General features: G+C 37.9%; 1 protein-coding gene across 8 annotated transcripts in view; it reads left to right on the top strand.

Annotated features, from left to right (window-relative positions):
- NT5C2 (5'-nucleotidase, cytosolic II) overlaps positions 1–22,731 on the top strand; it is a 69,273-nt gene extending 46,542 nt beyond the window's left edge. For 5 of the 8 annotated variants that reach the window (XM_036437886.2, XM_045582049.1, XM_036437894.2 and 2 more), the window contains 17 exons: positions 3,399–3,516; positions 5,344–5,439; positions 5,785–5,808; positions 11,455–11,546; positions 11,676–11,733; positions 12,748–12,841; positions 13,445–13,498; positions 15,291–15,374; positions 16,325–16,366; positions 17,467–17,574; positions 17,803–17,869; positions 18,442–18,612; positions 19,317–19,367; positions 19,841–19,892; positions 19,995–20,055; positions 20,194–20,370; positions 21,813–22,731. In XM_036437886.2, the coding sequence (XP_036293779.1) occupies positions 3,399–3,516; positions 5,344–5,439; positions 5,785–5,808; positions 11,455–11,546; positions 11,676–11,733; positions 12,748–12,841; positions 13,445–13,498; positions 15,291–15,374; positions 16,325–16,366; positions 17,467–17,574; positions 17,803–17,869; positions 18,442–18,612; positions 19,317–19,367; positions 19,841–19,892; positions 19,995–20,055; positions 20,194–20,370; positions 21,813–22,046 (1,583 nt within the window). In that variant the 3' untranslated portion in view covers positions 22,047–22,731. The remainder of the gene's footprint in view (positions 1–3,398; positions 3,517–5,343; positions 5,440–5,784; positions 5,809–11,454; positions 11,547–11,675; positions 11,734–12,747; positions 12,842–13,444; positions 13,499–15,290; positions 15,375–16,324; positions 16,367–17,466; positions 17,575–17,802; positions 17,870–18,441; positions 18,613–19,316; positions 19,368–19,840; positions 19,893–19,994; positions 20,056–20,193; positions 20,371–21,812) is intronic. The other 3 variants (XM_045582048.1, XM_036437889.2, XM_036437891.2) reach the window with 3 other exon arrangements.
- Positions 22,732–26,278: the final 3,547 nt, after the last annotated feature.

Genomic DNA, 26,278 nt, shown 5'->3' with positions numbered 1-26,278 from the left:
GACAGGTGATTTAATGACCTGGGAGTTCGTGTTGCTGAAATGATTATCCGGGAAGCTTATGAGAAAATGTCAATAGCTCATAGTTCTTACTGATTTATATAGAGCTTAGTGAAATAGATAGTGTTGTCAAAGTGGAGCTTGGCCTCTCTCTGCTAAATCCATTCCCATCTATGACTAGAGCAGTTTATTTTGGACTAGATAAAAGAAATTGGAGGGATAATGGGTTTCAACACCCAAGTTTAAGTTTTGATGAGCTATGTAATCTAGAAATTCACTTTAACAGTGGTCGTGTATTTATATAATACACGTGGCATTTATAATATACCCCACAGAGAACTTGGAATGAGACTTAGGAGTAACCTAAATTCTTGCTTTAGCTAATGTTTGTACTTGCTGTTATATAACTTCAGGTCCTCAAATGGGGAAAATACATAATATTTTTGGGAAGTACCCTAAACTCACTGAGAGAAAGGAAATATAAAGTTTATTTCTATAGGTGGAATTTTTAGAAGGTCATTTCAGTTGAACACTTGAGAGGAGTTCTGCCCTGGAATAAATACAATGTGGCAAGTGTAGAGAGTTTTATTTTTTCTGCTATTCTAGGGTTTGTTCTGGCAAAATGGGGATCTGAGATTTTATCTCCCATCTCATTTTTTCCCCTACTAAAAATTCTGAACAAATTATTTTGGATTTCAGTCCAAAATGTCTCATAGACATGGTTTTAATCACTATTATTCCATTATTCTAGAAATTATCTGATTTTCTAACTAGGGAAAATCGCTCATTTAGGGAATTGAGGGTTGTTGGGGTTTTTTTTGTGTGTGTTTTTTGTTTTGTTTTTGCCTCCCATTATTTTTCTTTTTTTAAAAATTATTATCTGTGTACATATTTTAACATTGTCCCCCCGCCTCCCATTCTTAAGGCAGATCCAGCAAGTTGTTATTCTGAAAAAAATTTAATTGAAAACATTTTATATAGGCCAAATCATAAGAGTCAATGAATTACGCAAATTGGTTTGCTATACTGGAATTTTGTTTCATTAACTATTGTTTGAAGTAAGCGGGGCTTTGTAGATTGGGAACTAATTTTTGTTTTATGGAAATTTTAAAATGTTATTTTCTATTACTTGTGGTGAAATCACTGGGTGGGTATGAGATATTGCTTTATATTCTCAAACTAATGTAAATTGCTTTCCTGTTTTTATGATAACACACCTGCCCTGCCCTGTTAATGTGTATGAATAGTTAACACTTCCTTTATCACAGTAGATATCATCTAGATTTAAGATTTTCACACTTGAGACTTCAAAAAAATTTTTTTGTGTGGGGTGAGGATGGGGTTGGAATTGATGGGAAGAAAAAAATATAGCCAGTTTTGAAAATGCTAGCTGGGGTTAGCATTAGCATTAACTTGTTAATACAAAAAAGAAATGACAACTTTTGGGGGGTGTTGTTCAGATGAGATGAAACTCAGTGCATCTCCTAAAGGACCTTAATAATTCTAGGCTTTGAAAATATGACAAATGTTTAAAGGACTTTGAATGCTCACCTTGCTTCTTTAAAATTTCAATTTAATTTTTAAAAACAGATCAAATACATCAATAATGTTACAAGTTTTAAAAAGTATAAAAGAAGTTACATAAAGTTTTCCTTCTTCCTTCTACTGTCTTTTAGCCATTCATCCATCTCCCTTCTGTGGAGCAACCAGTATTATGATTTTCTTTTATGTATTTTTGAGTAGTCTAAAGCAGCGGTAGCCAACTGGTGGTCCATGAGGTCAGAAAGGTTGGCAACAGCTGGTTAAAAGATTGCTTTTAGAAAAGGAAAGTTGAATTGTACTCATTAAAATATTAGCATTAACTTGGATAGGCAGAATAATTGCAATGAAAAAATCAGTTGGAGCCATAGGTTATATGTTAAATCATAGAAAGGAAAACTATAATAATATAATGATAATAGTTGCATTATTATGAGAATGTAGGAATAGAATGGATTTGTTCTTGGCCTCATTTGGCATTTAGCAAGAAAACAGGTCTTTTTTTGGAAGGGATTTTTTTTTTTTTTTTTTTTTTTTTTTTTTTTTTAATATGACCTACCCACCCCTAGAGACTGATGGAAGAATGCTTACCTAGATACTAAATATTTCATTTGGAAGAAACTAAAGGAGCAACATTTTGTTTATGCTGGATTGCAGTAATGACTCTAAAAAGTATTTTTTATTATAGAAAACTTCAGATATATACGATACAAGAGGAAAAACCCCATATTCCAAAATCCATTTTATTTCACCTGTAAAAAAACAGTAGTATGCTTCTTTGGCAAAAAAGAAGACATCATTTTTTAGACATATACTTGCACATCCCAATTCCTCTATAATCACATCTAATAAAATGAATCACAATTCTTTTTTTGTGTGTATGTGTTTTTTTTTTAATCCTCACCAGCGTCTATTTTTTTCCATTACTTGTCAGAGAGAGTGGAAGGAGAGGGGGACAGAGAAAGAACAAGAGAGAGATTGCCTCCCACACGTGCCTTGACTGGAGATAGGGCTCAAACCCCAACCCAGGTATGTGCCTTTGACCTAAATTGAGTCCAAGATCCTTGGGTGCAAGGGCCAACATTCTAACCACAGAGTAACACAGCCAGGGTGAAATAACTCGTAATTCTTTAATGTCGTCCAATTCCCAAGTTCACATCTTGATTTTTCAAATTATCTCAGACATGTCTTTTTATGGTTGCTTTTGCAGTAAAAACTTAACACAATGCAATTTAATGATTATAATATTGTTAGGGCTGATAAGAAAACAAATGAGTCCTGACAAATAGAATTATGCTGCTTGAAGAAGAAATATAATGTAGCTACCAAGCCAAATAGGAATTCCAAAAATAGACTGGGTTTTTTTATAGCTCATTTTTAAGAATTCGTACACCAGTTATGCACACCAGTAAAGCCTTCAACATATATAGACTTCTACCTTGTTTTCTATTTTACTTACATTTTCATGTAATATCACAACTATGCATATTAATTTTCCCACCCTTTTAGATTGTATGCATGAAAGACTAGATAAAGAGTAAAACAATGTTTGAATTAGGTTCCTTAAGAATGAAAGAACTATTCTGAAATGTCTGATAATTTAGCTGTTACTGCTGCTCCTACTATGTATAATATTACCTGTTTCCACAAACTAACAATTGAGTTCTGTGATTACTTGAGGCAATACAAAACACAGATTTGGGGCAAAAAGAAGAGAGAGAGAGAGAGGGAAAAAAAAGGCAGATTTAGAAAGAGGGAGTAACTGGTAGAAATTTAGGAAGAGGAGGAAAGAGTAGAAATTCACTCATTTGCCTTCTATTTTAATTGGCTATTCTTTTAATGAGAACCTTTTCTTTGTGCAGTATACAAGTCCCCAGAGTACGAGTCCCTTGGTTTTGAGCTTACTGTGGAGAGATTAGTTTCTATTGGCTATCCTCAGGAACTGCTCAGCTTTGCTTATGATTCTACATTCCCTACCAGGTAATTTTTCAAGATTATTTTGGATTAAAACCCCACTTATCCCCAAATTAATAATTCCAAATGCAGCCCTGATTAAAAAATAAAGTGTGTTTTCCTTTTCAGTTGGTTGGTGTTGATTTTAAAATGATCAAGGACTATTCATGTCCACTACCATATCTTTTCTGTTCTTGAATTGAGCTTCATTTATTGTTATTGAAGGAGATCCATTATTGGAAAAGAAACAGGATTACTAGTAAATCTGATGGGCAGTAATCAGTCATGGATATATATATAACTTTGGTTGTTGGAAAGCAGTTACAAGTTTTGCTAATACACTTAATTTGGTAATCAGGAACCTCTTTTATTTTTTTAAACTTTTTATTTTTAAAAATATTTTTATTGATTTCAGAGAGGAAGGGAGGGGGAGAGATAGAAACATCACTGATGAAAGAGAATCATTGATTGGCTGCCTCCTGCATGCTCCACACTGGGGATTGAGCCTATAACCCGTGCATATACCCTGTCCTGGAATTGAACCATGACCTCCTGGTTCATAGGTCAATGGTCAACCATTGAGCCATTTTTTTTTTTTTAAAGTATTGATTGACTTAGAGAGAGAGAGAGAGAGAGAGAGAGAGAGGGAGAGAAATATTAACCCTTTGCACTCCGAACCATTCTGGACATTGGCTACCAGCTACTCGATGCTAATGGCGGAAACATGCGTTGAATTAACTCAATTCCCTGTAATCACTAATAAACTGCGATGTCCCCTGAGAGGGGACAGCGGAGTGCAAAGGGTTAATTTGTAGTTCCACTTATTTATGCATTCATTGGTTGCATCTTATATGTGCCCTGGATGGAGATCCAATGCACAACCTTGGTGCATTAAGTCGATGCTCAAATCAACTGAGCTACCTACCTGGTCAGGGCTAAGAGAGCCTTTTTAAAATATTGAATATATGTATATACAATACTTACTGATTTCAGAGAGGAAGGGAGAGGGAGAGAAGATAGAAATATCAGTGCACACCCCACACTGGGGATCAAGTCTGCAATCTGGGTATATGCCATGACTGGAAATTGAACTGTGACCTCCTGGTTAAAGGTCAATGTTCAACCACTGGGCTAGAGGAACCTTTTGATAGTTTGCATTAATAAATTTGATAGGAAAGAAAAATTGTGGGTTTTTTTAAGATGTTACCATCATATATGTTCCATATACAACATCTAAAAGAGGGAAATATAAGCTAGTTCAGTTTTGTCCAAGGAAACTAAGACTGTTTTAGGATGGAACCATCTGTATTAAGAGGAATTACAGTTTATACCTTAAACTATATTAAGCTCTCGTTCCTTATAGAAAACAGTTGTAATTAACTATCTAGACAGAGTAATTTTAGTTGCTCTGGGATTAGGTTTTTTTCTTCTTTTTAATAAATATATTTTATTGATTTTTTTAAAAGTATATTTTATTGATTTTTTACAGAGAGGAAGGGAGAGGGACAGAGAGCTAGAAACATCGATGAGAGAGAAACATTGACCAGCTGCCTCTTGCACAGCCCCCACTGGGGATGTGCCCGCAACCAAGGTACATGCCCTTGACTGGAATCGTACCCGGGATCTTCCAGTCCGCAGGCTGACGCTCTATCCACTGAGCCAAACCGGCCTCGGCTGGGATTAGTTTTTAAGATTTTATTCACTTACTTTAATCTCTAGGGTTATGTTGTTTTGGGACATACTTGAGTTGCCATAAAGCTTGAATAAGATGAGTTTGGTTCATGGTGATCAAGTAATGTAAGATTATTGCCTGTATTGTTTTGCATTATTGATAATGTTTTCATTTTCACTTAGGGGACTTGTCTTCGATACACTCTATGGAAATCTTTTGAAAGTTGATGCCTATGGAAACCTCTTGGTCTGTGCACATGGCTTTAACTTCATAAGGGGGTGAGTTCAAAGAAACCTTTTAGTCTCTTTCTAGTATTTGTATAGTCTGACAATATGAAGATGACAGTGTCTTCCTGAGTTCAATATACTTCTCTGTGTTTTGTTTGTTTGTTTTATTATTAAAGAGCAATTCTTTTACATAAGGATACTTTACAATTACTTATCAGGCAGGAAAGACCCAAACTGACTTATAAATAGAGCTAGCAGTTACATTTTGTTTAAAATAAGTGCTTTCTAATGATGGATCATCCAAAAAAGGTAATCATGTAACTTGCCCTAAAAGAACTTGAGTGGCTTTGACTTATTTGAGATTCTAAGATTTTTATTTTCTCCTTTTTAATACAGTTCTCAGGTAGCTGCTCAGAAGAGGTATGTACATAAAAGTGTTTTGAAACATTTAAAACTACAACAGTGTAAATGACTAAGATTTTTAACAGCTAATACATTATTTTTTTATATTCTAATGAAAGCTTCAAATATTTGATTATGTTAAAATTTTTTAAAACATGGGGTTAAAATGAATATAGGGTAATATTTAAAACAAGTAAGGATAAGCTTTATTTTTATAATTAGACTATTTTCTTCTTTCTTTTCTTTAAAAAAATTTTTTTTATTGATTTTTACAGAGAGGAAATTAGAGGGACAGAGAGCTAGAAACATCGATGAGAGAGAAACATCGACCAGCTGCCTCTTGCACACCCCTCACTGGGGATATGCTCGCAATACATGCCCTTGACCGGAATCGAACCCGGGACCCCTCAGTCTGCAGGCCGACACTCTATTCACTGAGCCAAACCGGTTTCGGCTATAATTAGACTATTTACTATCCTTACTAATTTGAACTTTTTACCCTAGTAAACAGCAGATAAAATTTAGTGTCTACTATTTTTTTAGTGAAACATCCCAATTTTCTCTTTAAACATTACAATACCACAGTTTGACAACTTCTATAATTATGGCTTTACAGTTATACATCTTCTGTATTGCTGTATTACCTACTTTACCAGTGGCTCTATATTAGGATCAGAGCAACTCTTAAAACCAAATAGGTTATATGTCAGTCTTTCGCATAACTTTGTCATGAATTATTTATTCTCAATGGCCAGGCAATAAAAACAGCACAGTCTACATTGAAATTGTTAGAGACAATATTTTTGGTAAATAAACTTTATGATAAGAGGCACCAACTAATTGAAACTATACTCGAGTTTTTTTTAAATCTATGGTTATAGCAAGACCCTACTTAGAATTGAAGCATCTTATGCAAGACTCTTCAGCTGATTCTTGGAAATCAGAGCTCAAAGATTTCCAAATATACATAGTGAGAAAAGTGTGAAGTAACACCCAACCTTGACACACCTGGACAGGCCTTTCTTTCACTGTCACATCTGCCCTTCTTTCACTGTCCCTCATGAGGGGTTTGTTCACAATCCATGAATATCATGATGCAGAATTTCAGTGTGAAGTGATTGCAAGTACCCTGTTTCCCCAAAAATAAGACAGTGTCTTATATTAATTTTTTCTCCCAAAGTTGCGCTAGGTCTTATTTTCAAGGGATGTCTTATCTTTTCATGCGCTAGGTCTTATTTTCGGAGGATGTCTTATTTTTGGGGAAACACGGTAGTATTAGCAACCTAAGCTATTTTACATATGGATATTGGCACTACAATTCAGAATCCTAGTGAAGATGAACCAACATTATATTTATTAATGTCTGAAAAGGGACTTTTGTGCTGTGGGGGAGGGGTAGGTAGTCAAAGAAGAAAAGAGAGAGAAGCAGTTCTATAATAAATTAGTACTGCAATTAGATTTACTAACTCAATATCCAAAGACCTTCTTTCTTCCCCTTAGCCAGTAATGTTTCAAACACCTCCTTTGGAAATAAATTTAGTAATGTTTTAAAAATAAGTCATTTATGAGTAAATGCAGAATCATTTAACCAGCACTTAGCACTGTATGGTCCTTTGAGTAAAAAAGTCCATGGAGAAGAAGGGACTGAGGATGGAAGGTGAAGGAGAGAGAGAGTTCTTGAAGAACATGGTAGACAAGTCTGGCACTTTACAATGCCTTGCCAATGAGGCCTCAATTGCAAAGGCTTTTAAAGTTTTAGAATAGGATAATATTGAGATTAAATCTTTATTCTGTGGATTTCACAAAGTTAGCAGTAGTTTGTACTATATAACTTTTCTACTCAACTTTAAGTCTAGCATTCCTTCTTTTATGATATATTACCTCCCTCTGAATTAATTTTTACTTAAAAGATATATTAGCATGATTTGGCACTTAATTTAAACAAAATGTTATTGTTAATTATATAAGTCTTTTGGGTTCTAATTGCCTTATAACTATTATCCCTCTGTAAAGGAATTATTCTTTAATGATGGAGGGAATAGGAAAGTATGTCTAAGGGGGCAATGCATATAATTACTATTCCCTTTCACCTTAATTTTCATTACAGAAAATCTTGGAAAGCTAGAAATGAGATATTCTACAAAGTTATTCTTTATTGGAAATTTTAATTAGATGAGTGACAAAGACAGGAAATAATGTGATTTTATTTTCCAGAGTTTATGCCATTGTAGTTAACCAACCTAAGTAGGAATTTACTCAAGTTACTCTGAGTATGAACTTTAAGCTTGATGTTTGTTACTTAGATTATTAGTTGATCTCCATAAATTCACCTTGGGAATTGTGTATTTTTATATTTTAGTGTTTTGCCCTTCCTGTTTCTCTGTAATATTTTTATTAATACCATCCCCTTCCTCTTGCAGTGTTTTATTTCACTCTCCTAGGTTCTCGTGTGTCTCTAAAAACTTCTGTTTCCACCGGTTTCTTTCCTTTTGAACCCTAAATGTTCTCCATGAATATTTTCTCAGTCTTTTCTTTTCACAGTACTCTTAAGTGGCCTCCTCTACTCAATAATAATCTTCATGACTTCACCTACTACATATGCGTAGATGTTATCTCTCAAGTTGGAATCTCTGTTTTAAGTTCTTGATGTTTGTTTTTAATTGTTCGTAAAAATGTTTGCTTTGAGCTTACTGTATCCAAAATAAAACTCCTTACATCTACTTTTTACCTAATTCTCATATTTCTGTTAATGGAACCACTACCCTCTGAGAGACACCTTAATGTGAACATCATTACCTTTTTAAAAAAATATATTTTTATTGATTTCAGAGAGGAAGGGAGAGGGAGAGATAGATAGAAACATTAATGCTGAGAGAGAATCATTGATTGGCTGCCTCCTATATGCCTCACACTGAGGATCGAGCCCACAACCTGGGCACAAGCCCTGACCGGAAATCGAACTGATGACCTCCTGGTTGCTGGGTCAGCACTCAGCTGCTGAGCCACACCCAGCTGGGCTATTATCTTTTATTATTATCTTATGTTTTCTTTCTTTTAAAATATTTATTTATTTATTTATTTATTTATTTATTTATTTGAACATTACCTCTTATTTTTATGTCCCTCATCTGGCACATCCAATCAGATGCCTTTCCTTTAAAAATTTCCTTTGCCATCTTAAGGCTACTGCAATAACTGATTTCATAGTTCTTTCTGTATCAGTTAACTTTTAGTTGCATAGTAATAAATTACTTCGGAACTTAGTAGCTTGAACAATTACCATTTTATTTAGCTCAGAATTCTGAGAGTTAGCTGGAGGATTCTGGGGTTCCTCAGCTGATCTAAGGAACCGAACCCATGGCCTTCTGGTGCACAGGACAATGCTCCAACCCAGTCACACCAGCCAGTGCCAGATTGAAAACTTTCTTAGGCTGCAACCTGAGCTTGTTCATCTTCATGTGTAATATTTGGAAGTCTGCCTTGCATGTAGCCGTTAGACTATTTGTATGATTTTTCTATCTGAAATAGTGTTACTCATATGTCTGGCAGTTGGCAGCCTGTTGGCTGGTTGCCTCATTTCTGCATGTAGCCTTTTATTATCCAGCAGGCTATCTCGCTTTCATTCACATAGTAGTCTCAGAGTTCCAAGAGCAGCAAGAGTAGGCAAGCCTCAGTGCCCATGTGTTTTCAAAGTCTGTTTGGATCCCATTTATTGTTGTTCAAGCCTGTATTCAAGGATGGAGTCTCATAATAGGAGGAACTACAAAGTCATATTACAAAGAGATATTTGTAGCCATTTTTGCAACATATCACTTTTTTCCCCCCTTCCATTTTATCCTAAGACTGCAATTGATTTCTTTTATAATTTAGCTCTGCTGATTTTATCCCTATGCTTAAACACTGTGAATGGCACTTTGGACTTGAAAGAAGTTAAAAACAATAGCATAATCTGCCTCAATTTATCTTTCTAGTTTTATTTTTCTCTGCTCCCCCTTCTCTACTCAAATTGGACTAGTTTCTAAATTGGTCTGCCTAGCCTTTAAGGATCAGCTCACATGCCACACTTTTCATGAATCCTCACTCCCACATTTACTTTTCTCAGTCCCTAAAGTTGTAATGTCTCCCCTTCCTCAGTTTTCTCATAGCTCTTTGCACCTTTCTTTTGATTTTTTTACCCTGTGATAATTGTCCCTTATCAGACTGACAGCTTTTTAGAAATGTATTTTAGAGAGGGAAAAAAGAAGAGAGAGAAATACTCATTTGAGAAAGTTATACATCAATGTGAGAGAGATTCTAGTACATCAGTTGGTTTCCTCCTGTACGTGCCCCAAACAGGGATCAACCTAGGAATGTGCCTTGACTAGGAACCCAACCTGACCTTCGAGTGCAGTGGTCGCCAACCTCACGGACCACCAGTTGGCAACTGCTGCTCCAAAGGTTTCCTTAAACTAGTGGTTGCCAACCTTTCAGACCTCACAGATTCGCAGACCACCAGTTGGTGACCACTGTTCTAGTGCATAGGACGATGCTCCAACCAACTGAGCACACCAGTGAAGGCCAGATGGAACACTTTTTAGGGCTTCAACTTGAGCTTGTCCATCTTTATGTGTAATACTAGAGGCCTGGTGCATGAAATTCATGGGACGGGGGGGAGGTTAGGGGATTGGTGGTGTCCCTCAGCCCAGCCTGCACCCTCTCCAATCTGGAACCCTTGAGGGATGTCCAACTGCCCATTTAGACCTGATCTTTAGTCAGACATTCCTCTCTCAGTCCAGGACTGGTGGCTCCCAATTGCTCACCTTCCTGATTGCCCCAAACCACTTCTCCCTGCCAGCCTGATCACCCCCTAACCACTCCCCTGCCAGCCTGATTGCTCCTAACTGCCCTCCCCTGCCAGCCTGGTTACGCCTAACTGCCCTCCCCTGAAGGCCTGGTCACTCCTAACTGCCCTCCTCTCCAGGCATGGTCACCCCTAACTGCCCTCCCCTGCAGGCCTGGTCCCCCACAACTGCCCTTCCCTGCAGGCCCAGTCGCCCCCATCTGCCGGCCTGGTTACCCCTAACTGTCCTCCCCTGCAGGCTTGATTGCCCACAACTGCCCTCCCTTGCAGGCCAGGTCCCTCTCAGCTGCCCTTCCCTTCAGGCTTGATTGCCCACAACTGCCCTCCCCTGCAGGCCTGGGGTCCTCCCCTCCTCCCCCAACTGCCCTCCCTTGCAGGCCTGGTCCCTTCCAACTTCCTTCTTCTGCCAGCCTAGTCACCCCTAAGTGCCCTGCCCTGCAGGCTTGATCGCCCCCAACTGGCCATCTTGTGGCAGCCATCTTGTGTGTTGAAATGATGGTCAATTTGCATATTACTCTTTTATTAGATAGGATTTGGAAGTATGCCTTAGAAGTAGCTATTAGAATATTTGAATGAATTTTTAAGAATTTATTGACTTCAGAAAGGAACAAAGAGGTAGAGAGGGAAACTTCAATGATGAGAGACAATCATGTATCGGCTGCCTCCCTGCATGCCCCCTACTGCAACTAGAGGATGTGCCCTGGCTGGGAACCAACCACTGAGCCACACTGACCAGGCTTGAATGATTTTTGAATGATGAATATTTCTCATAGTTTTTATGCTAGTTTTTTGAGTACCAGTTAATTAAAATTTTTTTCTTTCAGACCAGAAACTAGAGAGCAGTATCCAAATAAATTTATCCAACGAGATGACACTGAAAGATTTTACATTCTGAATACATTATTCAACCTACCAGGTAGATTCATTCTATGCTTATATAACTGATGCTTTCTCTTCTTTCCATGATTATCTTTGCTCAAGGGAGATAAAATTAATTTAAATTTTCTCACCTAAAGCTTATGAATATCTATTCTTCATTTTTCAGAGACCTACCTGTTGGCCTGCCTAGTAGATTTTTTTACTAATTGTCCCAGATATACCAGGTATGTAAATGCTATAATTTTTTTCCAATTAATTTTTTAAAAAATTAATGTACAGGGTTTTAGAGAACTGGCCATTGTAGGTCTTTTCTGCTTTTCTGAAGTGAATTTAGTACTAGTGAGAGATGCCTCATTGCCAGCCTGAGAGATGGGACGGCACCAGCAGCTCCATGCAGGCTCTCACCTCCCACTCGGCCCCTCTTCTTGCCAGTGTGCTGCAGCCATGTTTGGAAGGGACCACTTCTGATTGGCTTCTCCTGGGAATGAAGACGGCCAGCAGAGGTGCTAATTGTGACAACTGAGTGGGAGGTTTGTGTGATGATTATCTGTCAAGCAGAATTACACTAAAACCCCCCTACTCATTTCACAGCAGCTACCCAGGAGCCATTCAGGGATGGTAATTTAATTTCATTCCCAGGCCCAGCAAGATTTGATTGAGGAATAAATACTGTTTATCCTCCCTGAAGTAAAATTTTGTTTAAGTTATACTCTCCTTTTTAGGAATTTGCATAACCACTGCTGAAAGTTCAGCTATATGTGCTAGAGTTTGCTAACTTCCTTATCCTCTCTAGGCCTTACCCACTTGAAGGCACTGAATTTGGTAGAGTGCTAAGTAGCTAAGCTACATAGAAAATAGGCAATACCTTTGTATCTAGAGATGTTAGAAAAGGCAGGGTAGAGAGAACCTAAATTACCAACTTTAAGTTTTAAATGTTTTTTTGATGGAACCTGTTTCTTAAAAGTGATGAATAAAAGAACTTGATGTTTTTGGAACTGGCCTTTAGCTTCCATTCAGTGTATTCTATCACTTTGTATTTGTTCACAGTTATTGTATTCCATTGAACACTATAGTCATCTCTGGTGGCCAGGTGGATTTTCATTAGGGAGTAATTATTTTCCTAATTAGCCAGTGCCATTATCCATGTGATAATGGAACCTTTGGGTCCCTGGGTAAGGTGTGATATTTTATTTATCCTCTTTTGGATTCCCTATCATGTTCTTTTCATCTCTCTGTAGCTGTGAAACAGGATTTAAAGATGGGGATCTCTTCATGTCTTACCGGAGTATGTTCCAGGATGTCAGGGATGCTGTTGACTGGGTTCATTACAAGGTACCTACTCACTCATTGGCATGTGTTTTATATTGTTTGACATTAACTTTTTAGGTGCAAATAGAACCGAGTTTTTTCCCTTTAAAACAAAACAAATCAAAACACACAAACAATCCCCCCCCCCAAATAGATTTACCCCCTAGTGATAGCTCTTTATAATACTTTAATACTTTGTTCTTGTCTTTGATTGTCCTGCTTTCAGATTGTGCTTGGTTTCTAGATCTTATTTCACAAACACACTTAGAGATTTTATACTTGCTGTATCCTATGAGTATAATTATAGTCCTTTCCAACCCCTCCCACCCCCAAATACTTGACTGATAACGTTAATAAGTATATTAACATTTACTATAAATTGTACTGAGTAAAATATGAAATGCTTTTTGATGTCTAGGTTAAAATAAGAATAATTTTATATTTTAAATACATTTTGGAAGCAGAGTTGAAGCAAATCACATTTGCTACTTTATCCTGGTCTTCTCCAATGTATCTGCTTTTCCATTTTGTAATACTTAAATGATGTGTCTGGGTTGATAGTAGACATAATTTGTCTTATAAATTGTTAGACTGATTTTGTTCTTATTTCTGTTTTTCTTCCCCTAGGGCTCCCTTAAAGAAAAGACAGTTGAAAATCTTGAGAAGTATGTAGTTAAAGATGTAAGTATTAAAGGGGAATCTACATGATAGCTTATAAAACCTATTAGGGAAATTAATAAGTCTATTTAAAATGAAATGCACAGGGGAAGATATGTATTTCCTTGTCTTGTTATAATATATGCCAAGTGTAATTACCAAGAGTTTTCAGCCAGAGCATATGTTTGGTACAGTTTTTCCTGCTTATTGATAATTAAGAAGACCTAGTATTCCATTTGTGTTTATAGCTCTAATTATGATAGCAGCTAGAGAGGTTATTGTGTGCTCATCAACGTGCTGAGTGAGTAATTACATGCATTATCCTGCTTACTCTTCTGTATAAGCCACGAAGGCATTGTTACCTCTGCTGCATAGGAACAGATGAAACTGAGGATTAAAGGGATTAAATAATTTGGCCAAGTTCATACAGCTAATAAGTAATGAACCCAAATCATAGCCACTGTGCTACACCATCTAAACAATGTACAAAGTAATTTATTTAAATTGTCTTTAGCCTATCAACAGGAAATAATAGGGAAAGCTTTAAAAATACCTAAAGGACATTAGAGGAGAATCTAATAAAATTCAGAAAAACCTGTAGTTTATTTAATTGAATTGTATCAATGTTAATTTCTTACGTTTTGGTGATTGTGCTGTGGTTACGTACAATGTTAATATTAAGGGAAGCTAGATGAGGAATATATAGAAACCCTCTACTGTTTTCACAACTGTAAGTCTGAAATTACTTCAAAATTAAAAGTAAACACATTTCTTTTTCTCACAGAGGAAAAGTAGCATAATGCATTATTTCCTCAAAAAGTATTTTGGTAAAGATTACTTACTATTTTCAGTCTTTGTACCTCCTATTTCCTCCCCACTCACCCCAATCCTTGTTTCAGAAATGCTGAGGGGTGCAGGAGAGGTCCAGGAGAACTTGAGTAAAGGGACCTATTTACTGTGAGAGAAGGGAAATCTGCTTTTCTTTCCGGTTATGGGGAGTTAGAATTAACTTTGTTTCTGTAGGTGAGTCTAGGCATTTCTAGATTGTATCCTACACATGTAATTCAGTTTTACAAGGTGTTTGTTTTTTAAATGAAAATATGTACAATGAAGCTAAATCTCCATATAGAAGATTTTGCTGTTTAAAATCAGCTCCCCCTGATCTCTAACATATCTAATTCATATACTAAGATTACAAAGTAATTTAAACTCTTTCCTGAGACAAATATGGGGAAAGTAGAGATGTTTTTAGGAAGCATATAATTATTATTTATGTGTATCATCTATTTATGTATATAAAAGCCTAAGCAACCGTTATTGCTGTTCGACCAGTCACTACGACACGCACTGACCAGCAGGGGGCAGACACTCAACGCAGGAGCTGCCCCCTGGTGGTCAGTGTGCTCCCACGGCCAACCACCCCTGGTCCCTCCCCCAGGCTGGCAAACCTCCCACAGTCCCTCCCTTCGTCCAGCAGACTCCAGCCAGTCTGGTCCCCCATTGGGAGTGGGCAAGATGGCCCTGATTGCCTGCTAGGCCTAGGGACCCCACCTGTGCACCAATTTCGTGCACCGGGCCTCTAGTTTTATATATAAAATCTATAAATTATATACACCATGTATATTATATATGTTAATACTTAACTTATGCATAGTGATAATGTCATCTTCTCAACGCAGAAATCTGAAGCCATCCAACCTTAAAGGGCATCCCCTGTTCTTATTTCAATGGACAAAAGTCCAGTATGTGACTATTCCACAGTAAATGAATATGTATTTGGGTTTATTGCTTCACTCATCATTATATTACATTTCAGGGAAAATTGCCTTTGCTTCTGAGCCGGATGAAGGAAGTAGGGAAAGTATTTCTTGCCACCAACAGTGACTATAAATATACAGATGTAAGTTGCTTAATATTCATATTTGTTTATTTATACAGAGGAATTATTTTGGCTTAAAGAACTGAAGATAACAAGGAGGGTAATAGTTTATTAAGGATAGTTTTGCCACTTCATTTTAAAAGCAGTGAAAAGAGCAGAAATATAAGCATAAGAGCTACCTCAGAGTGATTCTCACATTTTTCTAAATATTTCTTTGGACTATTTCCCCTAATTACAATTGGCTACTTGAATGCTTTAATTTGGGGGTTATTCAAAACATTTATGCTGATCAAAATGTCTTCTATGTCTCTTTGGCACATCATTTATATAAACTTAAGTCACTCTCTTTATTGTACATAAACACATGCCCTCCTCCCTGCTGTTGGGACCCAGACAGCATAGATAGTGCGAAGATGTTTTTATTTTTAGCCATCAAAAGTTACTACTGCTTAAGTGCTTTTTTGCCAGATTAACGCATGTAGAAAAGCCAGTTTAATTCCTCATCTTACTTTCGCTAAGACAGTTACAAGTTCATGGTACTAGAAAAAAGCTCAGTATTTCCCAATTCTTTATGTAAAATCTTATCTTAGAAATCTGAAGATTTGTAATAAGCAAGACTATGAGTCATTAGTTTTCTCTATGCTCTTACCTCAGAAGACCCTTACCTCCAAAAGTGTGTTCCAGTCACTAGAATTAGAGATATATGGATGAATCTGTACCTAATTATCTCCTAGAAGAATCTGATGTCCTACTGAGAGTGTCAGAGGCTTCTGTATGTTTGTTAGGATAAGCATTAATTTCTGGATTTCATAGCTATGATTTCATAAACTTTAGAGGAAAGAAGAATGTGATAAATCCTATATTGAAAAAGACATTTTTATGGAAAAGTGGTGTGGTTTTTTAATACTGTTTTATATCTTTTGTAGAAGTATTATATGGAACCTTATGTTGTTGTTGTTTTTTCCCTCCAGAAAATTATGACTTACCTGTTTGATTTCCCACATGGCCCAAAGGTACTATATGTAAATTATTAGACCATTGTTTTATTAATAATGAATGTATTTAATCAGCTTGGAATATTGATGTTAAGGAATTAATTGGTCAGGACCCATTCAGAAATCTTCATTAACATTAGAAGTAATGCAGGTGTTGGTATATTATTTCAAGTCGCTAGCAACTTGAAAACTTAGTAGACAAACATAAAAGAGATTCATATGGCATTTAGTAGGATGGTATCAGAATAATTTTATGCCCAAGAACTTCTATGTAAAGTTAAGTTTGTGGGTTTTTCAGGTTGAGGAAGATAACTGATGGAAAGAAACAGAAAATGTGTATATTCTTGACAGCTTTTAGATTTTGCTTAGTTATTGATGAGTTTTGTGCTAAGGGAACAGTTAAACTTGATACTTAAGCAGAGGTATCTTTATTTCTGCAGTATGGCTGCACTTAGATCTAAGGGACTATTCATTGCAAGTTAATCATATACTTGTGCCATACTGTTGTAATCCTAGGCTTTTAAAAAAAATATCAGTAAATCCCTATTTTGAGATCACCCAAAAGCAGTGCTCTTCAGCGTGACCTTAAAAGGTTGTTTCAGAATGGAAATCATGGTGATGGACATAACTGTTACATTAGTGCTGTGGTTGGCCCGCAGTAGGAGCCAAAGGCCAATGTGCACCTCGAGCCATCATTCTGAAGTCTTACCCAGTGAAATTTCCTAGTAGTCCCATGCTGGTTTGTATACTTCCGTGCTGAGGCTAATCGGCCTCTCCCTTCATTTGTCTCTTGGGTATGGATCTGCATCTCTTTTCAGCCTCCTTGAGCCTCTTTTTGAGTGTGAGCATGCTTTCATACGTTAAATTTCTGTGAAATAAGTTAATAAGTAGGTGAAATGATTTTAAATGTAGAGATTAGTCGTCATTCATTTATATTTTCACCTTGCCTGCTTCCAAAAGGATATGGCTTATAAGACAAAATGTTTTTAATAAAACTGGGATCTTCTGAGTATACTTACTACTTCTATTATACATTCCTTGCATCTGAATGAGATTAAATATTAGTGCTTTAAGGATATGGAGTGATGTTTCAGCTTTTGCTGTTTCTGCTTCATCAGCCTGGGAGCTCCCATCGACCATGGCAGTCCTACTTTGACCTGATCTTGGTGGATGCACGGAAACCACTCTTTTTTGGAGAAGGCACAGTACTTCGTCAGGTGGATACTGTAAGTTGAGGGGATGTTCTGTCTGCACATTGTTCTTCCTGTTTCTCCTTCTCCCACTCCCCCTAAGGAAACAGGTATTTTTATCTACTTAGTTGTATCTCTCTCTTGAAATTATTCTAAGACTTGGTTTCAAAAGTGTCTTTCATTTCTTTGTTTAGCCAAATAGCATTTTAGATAGACATTATGATAGAATGATAAAATATTAGAGTTCATATTCTCTTCTCACAGAAAACTGGCAAGCTGAAAATTGGTACCTACACAGGGCCCTTACAGCATGGTATTGTCTACTCAGGAGGTGAGTTGCAGCCTTCCCTTTATTTGGTGTGTGTCTCTGCTCAGACCTCACCCTGAAAGCATTGATGTCCTCCTAGCATAGTGGCTCATATACCCTTTAGTATCCTAAAGCTATCTACTGCAGGTAAATACTTCAGTCCTCTAGTAATACAATAGGAGTCAGGGAGAATGGGTTTGAGAAGTTGTTAGTATGTTCTAATGAATCTTTGATTTTTCACCCAATCTTTCTTTTACTTATTTGAGGCTGTTTCTCAGTGTCTTGAAATCATTTGGGGGTAGTCCTATGGGACATAAATACATATTCTGTTGGAATGATAAACTTAATAGCAGATCTATGATGACAAAAAGAGGTGGTACTTTTGAGGGTTATAGTCAATACTAATGCCGAGACATGTAGGAGGCAATTTTAAAAAAATGAGAAAAAGATAAATTGTGGGTCTTTGACTTTAAGGTGAGCCTTTTTTCTAGTGTGTTCTTCACATACTTGTAAGAAATAAATTAATCAGCACAGTATTTAATCGTTATGGTACTGAGAATGCTATTTTTTAATATGGGGACATTTTTTTGTTTCAGGTTCATCTGATACAATCTGTGATCTGTTGGGAGCCAAGGGCAAGGATATTTTGTATATTGGAGATCATATTTTTGGGGACATTTTGAAGTCAAAGAAACGACAAGGGTGGCGAACTTTCTTGGTGATTCCTGAACTTGCACAGGAGCTTCATGTCTGGACTGATAAGAGTTGTAAGGAGCCATTTTTTTTTTTAATAAATCTTTGATATAGTTAATTTATATAAGTGGCCAGTTGTGAACCAGTACTTTTTATGCAGGAGGGTCAATAGATGGGCCCTGATACTTATATAATTCTTCCCCAGACGTCCAGAATTGGAGGAAATAGAGAGGTTATCTTGTTCAGTTTTCTTCTTGAATCCTTTCAATTTTAAGTATAAAATGTTACTGAGTTCTATTAGAATAGCAGCTAACCTGGGAACTCCACTCTCCTCGTTAGTCCCCGTTTGTCCAACCATGCTACTCCTTCCAATCTCTCTACTACAAGCTCTGTGACTCTGGGTGTTAATCACCTCCTAATACTTTTTATTTGTTCTTCTGAGAAGTAGAGAATGGGGCCAAATTCCATTCTCAGAACTGAGCTATTCTGTGGACACTGAAATGTGAGCAGTGGATTTATATCTTTACATAACTTCAAACAGTGTGGTAAAAGGTAATGCCTGCATGCCCTTAGGCAAGTTACTGGCAACCTCTGCCTTCGTTTCCTCAAGTATGAATGTGGATAGTAATACCTACCTCATAAAGCTGAGGTAAGGTGTATATAAGGAAGATACAAGTAACAACCCTTCTCAACCAGGGCTCCTCATCTGAAACAGAACAGAGAAAATGTGTCCTATACAATGATTACATTAAGGCTTAATTCTCTTTGGGGAACCCAGGTGGAGAAAAGCTGGAACACAGAGGCAGCATGCAGCAGGTGCTGGCTGTTGGTTGGTATTGGTTGGTATTGTTTGTACTTACCAGTGGAATTTTCTGGCTAGCCTTTCATCCACATTTTCAACTTCTCACTTAGGAAGTTTTAGAAATTTATGGAGTTGGCCCCATTTCCTAGACTTGTAACTATGGACAGGTCCCCTCATTCTGTTAATACTTGCTTTGCTGACACACCTGAGAGGGGGTGTGAATTGGCACTTTGTAAGCTTAGACTCAGCATCCAGTTGGAAGAGTTGTGGTCAGCGGTGAGTCAGTAGAAAAAAGGCAGAGGAAACACTGATGTTCATCTGCAGGCCGGGTAGCAGAGGTTTTACTGAAGGGGGCAGGGAAGTTATTTTACACACTCACCTGTGGCTTTACTTTTCAGTCATATATCTGCAACCTTTTTAAATGTAGTTTCAGCAGTAATAAAAAAAAAACGATGCTTTTTATCTAAAATATTTTTATTTTCCTTCCAAACCATAACAAGCGCTTTTTGAAGAGCTTCAGAGCTTGGATATTTTCTTGGCTGAACTCTACAAGTAAGTTTCCCCCTAAAACTTCCCTACCTTTTTGGGAATCCCATAGGTATATGAGATATCCTTTCTAGAGAGATTTTCACTGGATTTCTCATTTGTCTCCAGGCACCTTGACAGCAGCAGCAATGAGCGCCCAGACATTAGCTCCATCCAGAGACGTATTAAGGTATCCAAATGGGATTTGGGAGAAAACTTGCAAAATAAAGTTTGTGATTTTTTGTATTTCTCATTTTGTACAGGGACTGGCACTTAGCTGGTGCACAAATGTTTTTGAATGAGCTGACAGTTTTATTCTTTAATTTAGAAAGTAACTCATGACATGGACATGTGCTATGGGATGATGGGAAGCCTGTTTCGCAGTGGCTCCCGGCAAACCCTCTTTGCCAGCCAGGTGATGCGTTATGCTGACCTCTACGCCGCATCTTTCATCAACCTGCTGTATTACCCGTTCAGCTACCTCTTCAGAGCTGCCCACGTCTTGGTGAGTCAGTGCAGCTGTAAGCTACGGTTACAGTTCTACAGTTAACATACTGTGGATGGCACCAGAGAAGTTGGCATTATTCCTTTCTAATGTGCACAGAGACCTAGGGTGGGTTGCACAAAAAGGAGTCTTTCCTCTTTTGTTCGCACTAAATGAAAGAAATGCAGTTTTAATATTCCTATGAAATGTGATCTGTGTTTCAGGACTGCTTTTGCTGTGAGAAAGAAAATAAGGCTCTCTTCTCTCATTTTACCCAGTTTCAAGCTATAGTACATGATTTGGGCACAGTGTTGAGGATTGAGAAAGAAGAGGGTAGGCAGCTTTAGGGAGTTCCAGGAAGTAAGTACTTCAGTACCTAAACTGGGTTGGCCTCTGGTCCATGATAGACAGCTCTCTGCATGGCCACCTACAGAGGGAGAGGAGCTCTTAGAAGTCACCAAGCTTAACTAGGTCTGGAAGCTTCCCCGATCTGTGAGAGAAGTTGCCACCACTTTCCTGGAACTTAAGTGAATACAATCAAAGTAGTATTTAAAATTTTTGCTGGAAAGTGTACACATGAGGCTGAAGATATTTTAAAATAAGAACTAGAGAATCAAGAAGGAATAAACTGTGTGGGCTAGACCATTGCTAAGAATTGTATCCATGCAGTAGTGATCACAAAACTGAAATAAGTCAATAGAAAAGCTTAAAGAAACAAACTCAAGAGAAAGCTTAGAGTTCGTCTGATTTCTAAGCTAGGAAGAGTGGGGAAAGTGGAGCAGCTCACTGTGGAGCAGTGCTTTTAGAAGATGGAAAAATAGAAATCGTCAAAAACTGGACTGCTAAGCTCAACCTTAGGTCAGCCAGAACACCAGTGATTCAGAAAAGGCTCTTTACACAGGCGGCAGGCAGCTGATCATTAACCTCTTCAACCAAATGCTAGTGGAAAGCTCATGACATTATTTTAAAAGTAGATTGGAACTCAATGATTTATTTGCTGGTGAACACTGTAAATACAAGGTATGGGATAGTTATGGCTGCCCTCTGTATAATGCGCATCCTGTTACCTTAGTTGCCTGGGCTCCTGAATCATTTGCTGTTGGATCATTTCATACTTTATGCTTGTGTGATAAACCTGGGCAGTCATACGCTTTAGAAAAGCCCAACATTGAAAGCATATTTAATATTGCCTGGTTGATTAATGGCACTCAGATTGCTGGAGCCTGCGGAAATGGACATATTCTTTCTGCACCCACATGGTGGAGCAGTGTTGGGAGTGGAAAGTTTTCAAGTAACATTAGTCAAAAGGAAGACCGTGCACGTTTGTAATGTTAATGATGCAGTGCACTTACTGGAATTGTGATAGCATCATTAAAGCATCTTTGAACCAGAGAGGTTAGGATTTGGGAAATAGCTCCAACTGCTCTCTGAACCTATGACTTTGAACTATGACTTTGTTCTAGATGCCTCATGAATCTACGGTGGAACACACCCATGTAGATATCAATGAGATGGAGTCCCCGCTCGCCACTCGGAACCGTACTTCAGTGGATTTCAAAGATACTGACTACAAGCGGCACCAGTTGACACGGTCGATTAGTGAGATTAAACCCCCCAACCTATTCCCACTGGCCCCCCAGGAAATCACACACTGCCATGATGAAGATGATGATGAAGAGGAGGAAGAGGAAGAATAAGAACGAAAACCAAAATGCTGAACACCCATTAAACCAGTTCTGGCAGGACTCACAGGAGCAGACAATGTCCCTGCTTGGGTCCTAGCGGGAGTGGGGGGGGCATTCCATCAAAGGTATATCTGAAAAGTTTCTGAAGCCCTTAAGACAATTCTAATCGTAGGGAGATACTTGTTTTAGTTTTGTGTGTCTACACTCTTTACAGATGGTTTAAAATTATAATGGAGTCTGTATTAGGAAAAAGGAAAGGTAAAAGCTGGGCTGAATTGCATGAAGATGGCTCCGTTGTGGCTTGTGACACTGTTTCCTTGTCTTGTTTCATCATCAGTCTGTTTAGTGTCTCAGGTGGAAGGAGGAAGATGATGGAAGAGGTGATCCAGAAATGCTGTTATGTTACAAATTGTGCTCTTCCTCCAAAATCCATCTTTTTCAGTGCATTACATAGTATTGTATGTCAGTGGAGAATACATTGTTTCCAGGATCAAATGTAGTCTTCTGTTTAGGTCAAAGTTTTTTGTGTTCTCTGCTTGCTGTAGGGCTGATATGGAATGGACTGCAAAAGTTTCATCTTTCTATAGTTCTATGATTGATAAGCTTTTTTGTTTTTTTCTTTTCAAAAAACAATCTTCTCATCTGGGACAGATCTATAGAAAGAATTTAGTTGAAAGAGGACAAAGGAACAGGCCCCCCAAAAGAAAAGGAGGAACTTTTTATATTACAGCATAACTGAGTAATTCACTGGTATGGGCTACATTGTGTGGCTTGTGCTACTGAATTCCAGCTTTCTCTATCCTCTCAAGTTGAGTGCTGAGTTTCATTGTCAAGCAGAAGATAGAACGTGGGCTCTGAAAGCCAAAACTTTACAAAAGCAGAGGGCACAATCAGTGTGAATGATTTCACTTCAGAATCCCAAAAATCACTTCTTGTCTTGAACAAGAATGGATCATTACTGTATACACTAGGGAAAGGGGTACTATCCCAGTACCAGTACAATGGTGTAGACTCCTAACTTTATCCTTCATTCTTATGTCATTGGTCAACATGGAAGGGTCAGTTAGTTGCTCTAGAACTCAATAAAGTATAATATTTCTAATACTGACTTTGACCTCTTCTGTAGCACAACTGTCATAACTGTTGGGTTTAGATTAATTTAGTGACATCAATTTGACACTCTCCCCTAAAATATAGTCTAGCATGGTTAATTGTTAAATTGATAGCATGTAAATAGGCCTCAATTTTCTCATGGAAAATTTATTTTGGTATAGGACTATGAGATAAGGCTTTTTTCCTTTCCTTTTTTTTGAAATTATATAGTAGGAAACACAGTAATTTAACTAATGCCGTATTAACTCACTGCTTTAAATATCTGTGGCTTTATATTGTCAGGTCAAGAAACATACATTCTAACTGGTAACTATTAGGAATATGTTCTACTTTTAAAGTATTGCAAATTGCAATTAGATACTGTCTTTGCTTTGAATTTTAGAGAATGTATATATGGTCACCCCAGCTATTAATTATTCTCACTTAAGATAGAGATATTGCCCAGTTTACACATGGTCTTAAATTTTCACAAAGCCAAAGAATTTTTAAGTGGGTTATTATAACTATAGAGCTAACTTATAAGAGTAAATTTACATACCTGCCCTTTACAAGGACCAACATGAGCAGTTTGCTTTAATTTACCCCACTTTTTGTATTGTCCACGTAAGATCTTATCTATGTAATAGACTCTTTTTAGTCAGATGTCTCTCTGGCAATGGGTCCAAAGACTGAGAAGTGAAAAACACAATTGGAATAAGGAATAAGAATGCCACTGATGGTTACAACTTAAGGACCACCAAAATGTATTTTAAAGAGCTCACATTCCATAAAGTCTAAGATCCAGAACGTAGTGTGTTGGAGAATCAGTGAGCCATTGGCAGGCAGCTGCAATTGGGCTTGTTAAAACATGAATCTGAGTGGCTCTTGCCAATAGTTAAAGGAAGCTGAATTTAAAACATGCCCCCACCTCCTTTTTTTAAAACCTGAGGTGTTTTAGACAAAACCTGAGGTGTTTTAGACTGATCTCCCAACTTTTCAGAATCTTTCCTGGGTATTTGAAAAACACCACTTATGTTCAGGCGAACAGGGACCCTGGCACACACCCAGCAGCTCGTCGGGCACAGTGCTGCTGTTTCCTCTCAAGAATTGCCCCACACGTTCGCTCTATAAAGGTGGTCAGTTAAAGCTCAGATGGTGTGTTTCATAAAAATCCGTTAAAGCGAGAACATTAGTGCTCTGTTGAGACCTTAGATGTTCTCCTACAATATGCATAGTTATGCTGAGACTTAAAATAAGAAAGGTCCTCAAGCTACCCTTTATAAGATGCTTTTAGAAGTGGTTCTTAGTGGTTCGTAGAACTAGAATAACTTAGAGCTACAAATCCTTTAGTCATGTTAAGTATTATTTTTAAGCAACCACTATAAAGCCACTTGCAGTGACATATCAGATTTAAAAGTACTCTGTCCATGTTTAGATATTAAGTAAATCAGATTTAGAAATAACTATTTTGTCAACAAGTTTAAAATCCTGAAATTTTTCCAAGACCGCCAAGAGCATTTAAAAATACCGTGCTTATTCACCACAAATAGCCTGAGACAAACAACTGCATATCTAAGTCTGCATTAAGGATAGAGCCTTGTCCACATTCCATGTTATGGAAACTATTTCATCTTTCTTTGGTGGTGGGAAAAATGGTAACTATGATCGAGCTATTGCCATACAGTTACTGGCCCAATTCCTCACTTGGTTTAGTAGTTTATGTCTCAGTACTTAGGTTTCTCATGGCATTCTTTCCTGGTGACTAGAGCTTTTACATGCTTTTCCTCAAATGGAACAATTTCAAATGATACATAACTTTAGGAGGGCCTGAGAATGAATTCTTTACCATGGAATTACCTAAGCATCCTTGAAAATACAAGAAAAACTGCACTATTACCAACAAGTGGAGGATGCACAGGCACAGCAACCAGGAAGCAGAGGCAGGCGGACAGGGTGACCCTGGCGTTCCATACTGCTCTTACTGCCAATTTGGAGAAGCAGCAGAAAGCACATCAAAAAAGAAAACTGCCCTTGTTTAGCAATGAACAAGGCAACTTTCTGCCTAACCTGGCTGGCTAAGCCGTTTTCCCCGTCCTCAGAGACAGTATCTTCATTCCAGGGCCATAACCATCTGACTTGTTCCAACAAAGGTATGTAATTTCAAAAATAAAATATACACAGTAGTTAAGTCCCTTTGAAGAGTTTTAACACAAGAAGTACTCCCAGTTAAACAGAACATTTCATCTCAAGTCTGCTGACTCCGGTACTGTAAGTCTTAAGTAATCTTATATTTTCCAACTTAAAACCACAGAAATTACATTTTTGCTCCATTTTACCACTAGAAAAAAAAGTGTAATTAGACAGATTACTTTGAGCTAAAGGTACAAGAATGTCCCCAAATACTTGCTCTCCCTTTGAGCTGAGCTCCCCTCTCCCCAAGTCGTATCTAGCCAGGGCTGTAGACAAGGTCTAAAGAGTCCGGGCCAAATTCCCGCCCGCCTTCCCCCCCTACCCCCCCCGCCCCCCACCACCACCACACACACAAACAAAAGAGCCAAAGCAGCCAAGTGCATGTTCTTCCCATGAAAGAGAAAGTCCTCCTCTCAAGTCTCACAAGTTCCTGAGATCCTGGGAAAGCCGATTTGCCAACCAGTCCTTCCTAACATGTCCAGTCTTTCTGAGAGGATTCTCACCAAAGGTAATTGATGTGGGGGTGGGTAGGTATTCTGAAGCAAGGAACTTCATTTTTTGACCCATTGCCCTCAAATCACTGATGGAGCAGAACTGTGGTAGGGGAGCTGGCTCAATCTAAAAATTTCTGCCTTGTGTCCTAGCTGGTTTGACTCAGTGGATAGAGTGTTGGCCTGTGGACAGAAGGGTCCCAAGTTTGATTCCAGCCAAGCACATACCTTGGTTATAGGCTCTTCCTTGGCCCAGGCCTTAGTGAGGGCCCGTCCAGGAGACAACCAATTAATGTGTTTTTCTCACATTTTCTCTTTCCCTCTCTCTCGCTAAAAATCAATGGAAAAATACCCTCAGGTGAGGAGTAAAAATTCCTTGTGTTGGCCTAGAGTGCTTCACCATCACTACTACCCTGGCAGGAAAGCACTTGAACAACAAATCCTGACAGCTGAGTCTCCCTGGTATCCTTC

Source organism: Pipistrellus kuhlii, unplaced genomic scaffold (genome assembly GCF_014108245.1).
Source record: "Pipistrellus kuhlii isolate mPipKuh1 unplaced genomic scaffold, mPipKuh1.p scaffold_m20_p_15, whole genome shotgun sequence".
NCBI classification, from domain to species: domain Eukaryota; kingdom Metazoa; phylum Chordata; class Mammalia; order Chiroptera; family Vespertilionidae; genus Pipistrellus; species Pipistrellus kuhlii.
This window is presented reverse-complemented; position numbering and strand designations above follow the sequence as displayed.